This window comes from Gasterosteus aculeatus, chromosome 9, assembly GCF_964276395.1.
Source record: "Gasterosteus aculeatus chromosome 9, fGasAcu3.hap1.1, whole genome shotgun sequence".
Lineage (NCBI taxonomy): Eukaryota > Metazoa > Chordata > Actinopteri > Perciformes > Gasterosteidae > Gasterosteus > Gasterosteus aculeatus.
In genome coordinates this window covers 12,612,731-12,620,739 of record NC_135696.1, presented here as the reverse complement: position 1 = coordinate 12,620,739, position 8,009 = coordinate 12,612,731, and the positions used below count along the sequence as shown (strand labels likewise).

The window sequence follows — 8,009 nt, the reverse complement described above, 5'->3', positions numbered from 1 at the left end:
TAGACCTGTTCCTCTGGACCGAGATAATACATTGCAAAATAGTTTTGTCCCCAATTTAAAGCAACAGTTGAGTTCTTTGGTAGATTAACTTCATCATCAAGAGTGCTATCTTTCTGGTAAAGACTACATGGAGCTCCTCAATTAAGACTACATGGAGCTCCTCAATTTCCGGATTAAATGAGACGAACTCTGTTTTACCGCGTCATTAGACAGAGGAGGCAAGAGAGAGAGAGAGAGACAACGAAATGGAAATCACATTATAATGAGCAGTAGTGGAGAAGAACATCATCTGAGGTGTGAAAGAAAACCCACAAAGAAAGTTACATGTTACAGTGTGAATACAAATATGCAGAACACATTCAACGGGAAAGTAGAACCTCTCTGTAGCTTGAAAGTTTTTTTGTAGAAGCTCGGGACAGATTGCAGACTCCTGTGAAATGTTGTGAAACAGTGAGTTTAACCGGCTCCAGATAAGCAGAAATTGATGGATGGATTGTGACCAACGTCAAACATCTCCGCAAAGATGCAACGGTTCATTGCTCGGTATGAATAATCCTAATCCAGTTTGTCCTGATGGATTTGTACAGTGGCATGCTTCATCATGTTTGTGTGCACTAGATCTGAAGAATCCCTGTTGTCTTCAACGGTCGTACAACACGCAGGAAATTAATCTTAAGCTTTGGATAGAATTCACCTAAAACCCTCAGTTTATTGTAGTTGAATGTGGTGATTTTAAGAAAGCACATTGTGAGGGAGTAAATTATGTCTCATATGGCAATACGGGCTATTAGAAGTATTATCAGGTGAGAGTTGTCGTAAAGACAGGGCATTCTCCCCGATGTGCACCAGAGTGATTTGAGTGTATCAATACATTCATAAAAACTAAACCCTTCTCCAACAACAAAATTACTTTAGTTCGCCAAAATGTTTTTGTTTACTCGAGTGGCATCTCTTAGAAAATACTCGCATAATTTTTGCAAGTAAGTATTTTCTTCTAAATTTCTGTTCCTATTACTAGTTTTGTAATAGTTCTCAGCTTTTATTGAAATCTGCATTATGTTGAGGCAAAGCGTAAACAATTTCATGTTGACAAGATGACAAACAGTTATAGTAACAACACAGACTGCCATCATGCGTAAGCTCAAGGCCTCGGCTCAACCGACGAGTGGGCATCTTCAAGTGAAGGCGGAAGAAAACGTACTGAACAAGAAGTGACCCCGGAATAGAAAGAGTGAAGACAACATTTATTCATTTTGAATCCGTTAAAAGAAACTCGTCCCGGATCCATGAAATACATTCCAGAAAATAATTTACCTCTTAGCTTCGCAAATATTACGCGGTCACAAAAGGAGAGCTTCACAGTGTCAGGTGGCTGCAGAGCCAGAGCGACGACCGTCGAGTTGCTACAGCTTCACCTGAACCCCAAACTCAGCAGACCCTCAGTGTTTCAGCACGGAGGTCTCCCTGCAGGTTCATTGTGACACGGGGAAGGGAATAAATGCCTGAGGAGAAAGTGGGACAGTTGGCAGGTGGACGTATGCGTGAGACAGGCCGATGTGGAGGGCTTTGACACAGAAACCGCCTTTGCTGCTCATTCTGACATCTGTAAGTCAGAGTAGACATGCACACACACACACCTCAAATACCTCGAGTGAATAACTTCTGACAGGTTAAAGAAGACATTTGCCGTTATTGATTTACACTCCGACTAACCCAATTGACCACAGCTTGTGAACCGTCCTGAAAGCAGAGACAGGAGGTCCTCCCTATTCCCCGGCTCACACCCTGCTGCACCACATCACAGAGCTGCTGTTTGCACTCTGGAGCTGCACCACCCGTGACTTTTTCTATTTTACCTAAAAATGTAGAAAGCAAATGGAGCAGCATTGTGATATTATGTGAAAATCCAATCTCTTCCTCAGTCGAGGCCTCGGAGCATTTTTCTGCCTTCTGGTCCTCTGGGGCTCTTCCATCCTGCTGAATGTCTTCTTTGGAGCGGTCCATTCGAGGACTCACGAGGAGCGGGATCAACCAGTGAAAGCAAATAACCATTCTGTAAAGATCACATACCAGCAGGCTTCTGTGCATTATGGAGGTGCAAAAAAACCCAGCTCAAACTTCACTGATGGTTACAACCGACTGAATGGAGAGGAAGTGGAAAAGGGAGGAAGCCCATTTCTTTTCTCCTGTAGGTCTTCCTCTCCCATTCCTGTCAACAAGTTAGTTAACTTATCACAAAGCAGAACTACTCAGCAATAACTAAACCCCAAAGTTAAGCAGAAAATCCAGAAACAGACAGTCGTGTTGCAATAATTACACATTTAAACATGTTTTAAAGTGAAAATGTATCTTTTATTGGTACCATACATTAATTATCAAGGGCAGAAACTAACCAAATCAAAAAATATATATCAAACAATGATTTTCTACAGGGATTGAAAAAGGTACAAGTCACCATTCAAACTCATAACTATTGCTGGGATCAACTGTAAGGAAATGGAAATGTACAAAACAAACAATGCTTCAGCTGTTTTATCAGACTTCACAGACGCCATAGCTTCCCAATATGAAGACTGAACTTAATGATAAGCTGGCTTTAGAAGATGTTTGGATGTTTGATGCTATCATTCTGTTGGGTATGAAAGACATGAAAAATAATCAGTTTCAGCAGAGAATGAAATATGAAATTCATCGGTTAGCTTAAATCCAGTGAGCACATTCACTTGACATCCAGTTGAAGGTTGCAGTACACAAAATCGTGAAATTAAGTGAAAAATCACTTCCTGTATAGATGAAATACACGTGTGAATTTCTAGGATTTCAAAAATAAATACAAAAAAACAACAGGAAAATGATCTGTCAATGGTGCCATTGTACCTCTGGAGGTTTTGTAATTTAAATTTACAGAAGTTATAAAAAAGGAGAGAGGCGGAAAGAGCAGGTGGGAAGACGGGGCGGGGGGGGTCATGAGTGTTTTTTCTCCTTTTTCCTATTTTTGTTTCTTTACATTAGATCGGGATGGCTTTAGGTAAATCTAAGTAAGAATACATTTTATTACAGTCAGACAGAACTTTGCTACTACCTTAAATATACAAGCACAAATACACAAAAATTTAAATCTCCAAAAAAGGAACAAAAAGACAAAATAAAAACATCCACACTAAATTATTTCTCTTTTATAAACATAAAAGATAAAAACCATATATTTTAGAGGGGGGCGGGATAAAAGTCCTGTGTTGCTCCTTGGTCTGTAGCTTTTCAGTATTGGTAGAAAATAAAAAAGTAACAATTGAAATGAAGGCGTTTAATACAAATTAAAAAACATTCTAGGGAAATATATACTGTATAAAAACTCTTAAAATGTGTAATTGTGTGTGTCCGGTGTAAATGCTCCCTGTTTGAAAGACTGCATTCATTGTAGTCTCAGAGATGGCTCTGGCACCAGGGGACTCAAAATCCTTCAATCATTCTGCGGATTTGTGTGTTGATGTTTGGATGTGTTTTAATGTTTTGGTGTGTGTGTGTGTATATGTTTCCCCAGTGCCACACTTCAGCTCTCCCACCAGTGTGTGAATTTCAATAGTTTTATACAGGGGCTCTAAATTCGGTCTGTCTGCTTCAGCGCAGCCACAGATAAATCAGTCCGCTTCTCTGTCGTTCCTCACACGCACGCACACAAACATTACGAGTGACCAGTGCCTCGACAGAGGAGACCAGAATTGAGAGCCATGTTTCGAGGGTGGGTGGACAAGTGGTCCCTAAGCAACTCGCCACCATCTCGAAGCCTCTGACGCCACCTTCCCTTCACCTCCCCCTTCGCCGCCCCCCCCACCACACGTGTATTTCAGTATGGATGGTTTAGTATGCACACTTTTCCCCCTGGGTTAAATCCCTGCGCCTCCTCGGTCACATCTGGCCGATCGACGTCCAAACTGAAAATCTGCAAGAGCAGATGGGACATTTTGAGTGCGAGATGAGGAGCAGGGAGACAGAGGTGGCATGCAGCGCCTTAATATGGGGAAGTCACAGCAAACGTCTCAGTGTCGTCGTCTGAGACATGCGGAAATCCTGCATGCCGCCCATGTATGTGTGTGTGCGTGCGTGCGTGCATAATGAGATGGACTGCTGCGGTTACACTGGTGGCGGGCGATTCAGGGTGGGGTCTGAGGAGTGGCAGAGAGGGGGTTTGTGTTAAGTTGTGGGGCTCTGGGCTCTACTGCGATGCCTGTGAGGTGGGGTTGTCGCTCTTGCTCTCCTGGCTGGAGGGGGCCTTGTTGTTCCAGGGCGAGTTGGAGCCGAGCGCCGGGGAGTTGTTGAAGCTGTCCTCATCATCGATGCCATTGGCCGCGTCGAACTGCGTGTTCTCCAGCCGCGTGATCAGACGCTCGTCCTCATCACCGAACTCCCCTCCCATCAGTGTGGGCTCTCCAACCACCATCACATCCTGCAGAGGTAAAAAAAAAAAAAAAAGTACAGCAACGGTCAATTGAGATATCATTTTACTGGGGACCGGAGGAACGTAACAGGTGTTACAGTAAAATGTTGTGCAGACAATATGCAGTAGTTGATGCCATGTAACTATATTTCACCGGCACTTTAAGTCAAGTTTTCCATTTATAATGTGCTTTGTCTGTATTATTTTGTTTAGACAAAATCCGTCTTGATCCCACCTGTCACCTGTTGTTAGGTATAAATCAGGTAATGTCAACTAACTGCACAAACAAAAGTGATGAGTCATTCATAACTACTGAGTAATGAATCGGTTTCGTACATAAAAAAGCCTTGTGGGGAACACTTCTGAGGAGTGCCTTTGTGTTTCCTTCTTTGGTTGGCAGTGACATGTGAACTGCAGTAGTCAAACTGGTTCTGTTAAAAGGTGCAATCGCAGGGAGCTGGCACAAGAAAGAGACGAAACACTTACCGGTACTTGGCTGGACAGAGGGAAGCCACTGCCTGGGCTCTTCTTTTTGTTGTTGTTGTTGTTGTTTGTTCCTCCTCCTCCGCTGATGGTGCTGCCACCTGACATCTTACGCTTCCGCCTTTTGTTTGGAGCCTGTCTTGATGGCTCGGCTACAGGGAAGGAACGCGGGGAGAGTTACAGATATACTCCAAGTAATGCGGGCGTGCGTGTTCACCTCTTATCTGTGCATGTTGTTCCGTTACCTGGAGGTGCCACCATCCTCTGCCATTTCTGGAAGAGGCAGGTCTTGAGGCAGTCTCTGGGGCTGAGGCTGTACGTCTTGTGTCTGGACATCAGCTCCTGCATGGGCTCTAGAATCACACACAGCTGGAAGAGGGAACGAAACGGGTTAAAAGATTACACGCCATGTTCACCATCGGAAACAGTCCCGAAGAGGGGAAACGCCGCAATTATCAGCTGACGTAAACAAATTCTACTTCACAAAACAATGGACGCAAACAAAAGACACTTAAGTCAAGTGAGCCCAACGCCTCTCTGACCTTTGCCAACCTGAGGCCGTGACCTCTGCAACCTCTGGAACAATGAAGCTGCGGTTACAGTCAGACTTCAGCAGCCATCTCTTGTTTGTTAGTGGAACACGAGATTCCCCTAAACCCTGATCAGCATTATTATTATTATTATGTGCACATCCGACTCAACAATTAAAGCAGACCTGTGATTGACAGTGTTCAAAGTTCAAATGTTGGCAGCTTTCTTTTATCTAGTGTTTCTCCTACTCTAATATTACCCTCCGCTCCCCTAGAACAGTGTGGTATTTTTTTTGCACAGGCGGTTCTGCCCTGACACGTGCATGCATATGTCCGTATGTCCGTGTGTGCGCACACGGCGCTCAAAGCGCCCTGCTCTCCCGTCGGCCGCTCCAAATAAAATCAGACTAAATTGGATTAACGACAAATGAAGCTTTATTCCAAAGACATTTGTATTGACTTCTTATGTAATCTACTTCGCGCTTGGTGTGAAGATGGCATAATGGTCACGTGTGTGTTAGCTTGAAATGTTGATGTCACGAACAGCTATAAATGGATGACCACAATCAAAACAACAATTAAAATGAAAGAAAATTAATGTAAAAATAAAAATGTTGAGTGTGTGCATGCGCTTCACTTACTCGGAGGTAGTTTAGGGTGGAGTTTGACAGGCCACATCTTGTTATGTTTTTGGACAGCTGGTCCAGCATCTGTGGGTCCTGGGCCTGAGGAATCGATAAGGGACCGATTGGATCAACAAATTAACAAATATATAAATCCATCTTTTTTTCCTATGCATGTACTTACATGCATGGCGAGTATACTGCGGGGGATGAGTTCACGGTGTTGTCTGATGCTGAAGTGCCACGTTTTTATCCTCATCATGTCGTCAAACATGAATTCCAGGTACAAGCGCCCTTCTACACACACCTATGGCAGTCCAGAGGGGTCAGGTCAATACACAGGTATTGATTCACAACTTCAAGTGTAGGGTTAGCATTCAGAGTGCACAATACCGAATAAACGAAAAGCTTCCAATCTATCAAGTGGCTTGCATGTGCCTTGTAAGGAGGTGTAGACATTTTATTCCATGCAGCAACACCAGTAAACTGGCTTTCACAACTAATTGTGTGAAATTGTGTGCATTGCTGCAGTTTAGAAATCCAAAGTTAAAAAGTCTATTTCTGGTGTACGCAAGACGTAAACATACCTGTGTGAACATGGGCTTTCCATTCTGGGTGACCATGGTGCACTGATCACAGTCAAGGGAGACAAAGTTATTGTGGAAGGACTCCTTGGGATGTTTCAGCACATAGTAGAGCTCAGTAGCACCGCCTTCGAATATACTCCGGAAGTACCTCGGAATCAATGTCCGGCCAATTGCTTCAGAGGAGGAGTGAAAAAGACAATGGGCATTAGACAGGAAGGAATGAGACGGAAGCAGTGTGTTCCCGTGACTGATTCTTACTGTAACGTTTGGGCCCGTCTTCCAGACAGAAAGTAATGGTCAACATGGCGTCATCTTCAAAAAACTCTGTAGTAAATGCGTCCCACCACAGGTTATCACACTCCTACAGGATGTGGAGGGGAAACATAATCAGTGACAAACACATTTAAAGGACTGTTGTCGAGTGTGTACGTGGGTGCCTCCGAACCTCTGTCCAGTTCTGTAGTCGTTTGTTGAGTTCAAATATTCTGTAGTCTGTCTGGTTGCCATATGGTGTGTGCCTCCTGGTCAATCACAGACACAGGGACAAAAACAGGACACGGGTTGAGAACAGTTAGCTTGCAGTACAATGAAAGATTCAAGTTAGTTACAAGCAAATCGTCGTTATTGTCGCAAAATCGTTATTATAGCTATTTCCACGCCAGTTAAGAGATGTGGGAAACAATTCGTACTTACCCTATTCCGGGCTCCAGATATGTGGGAGGATACATCGGGGTAGGACTGAAGAATAGGGAGACAGAGTGTTGATTATCACATTCAATTATAGTGCTAATAGCAGCTGCTTTGCTCACTGCCACACAGGCTATTAAGTACAGCACACAATCCTGAAGAGGTGAACCCTCACTAAGCCAGACAGGTCAAGACAAACCTATTTTGGCCTTTAACATTCGCATTCCACATCTGGTGCACAACCATCATTATAACGTAGGCTAATACTACATCGACATATATGGCCAATGACAGTTTTTACCAAATGAGAGGAAATGATGAGTTCTTCTACACGAGTAATATGCAGTTCTACCAGCATGGGATGTTTACTGTATGCTGTACACTAAAATGACATTAAGCACCAGATCCTGGCGTGTGACGTTAAGCCATTAAAGTAGAGGACGAGTGTACAAACACTAGTTGGGCTGTATACATGGACTATAAAACCATCTCCACTACGTTCTGCTATCTGCTGATTGTCCCGGCTACCAACCGACAAACTAATTCAGCTGTGGGTGTTTTTTTTCAGATTAACACATGGTTTAGAAAATTAAACTCCAGCCTATGTAAACATGGCATGTAAAAACACAAGCACCCACCAAAGATGTTCAAAGGATAGTACTGT

General features: G+C 43.5%; 1 protein-coding gene across 4 annotated transcripts in view; it reads right to left on the bottom strand.

Annotated features, from left to right (window-relative positions):
* Positions 1-2,330: 2,330 nt before the first annotated feature.
* The window catches only part of ldb1b (LIM-domain binding 1b), a 24,156-nt gene continuing 18,477 nt past the window's right edge, over positions 2,331-8,009 (bottom strand). For all 4 annotated transcript variants that reach the window (XM_078108885.1, XM_078108886.1, XM_040186230.2 and 1 more), the window contains 9 exons: positions 7,352-7,396; positions 7,104-7,179; positions 6,917-7,019; positions 6,659-6,831; positions 6,256-6,378; positions 6,090-6,173; positions 5,164-5,287; positions 4,922-5,070; positions 2,331-4,444 (listed from right to left, as the gene is read on the bottom strand). In XM_078108885.1, the coding sequence (XP_077965011.1) occupies positions 4,214-4,444; positions 4,922-5,070; positions 5,164-5,287; positions 6,090-6,173; positions 6,256-6,378; positions 6,659-6,831; positions 6,917-7,019; positions 7,104-7,179; positions 7,352-7,396 (1,108 nt within the window). In that variant the 3' untranslated portion in view covers positions 2,331-4,213. The remainder of the gene's footprint in view (positions 4,445-4,921; positions 5,071-5,163; positions 5,288-6,089; positions 6,174-6,255; positions 6,379-6,658; positions 6,832-6,916; positions 7,020-7,103; positions 7,180-7,351; positions 7,397-8,009) is intronic.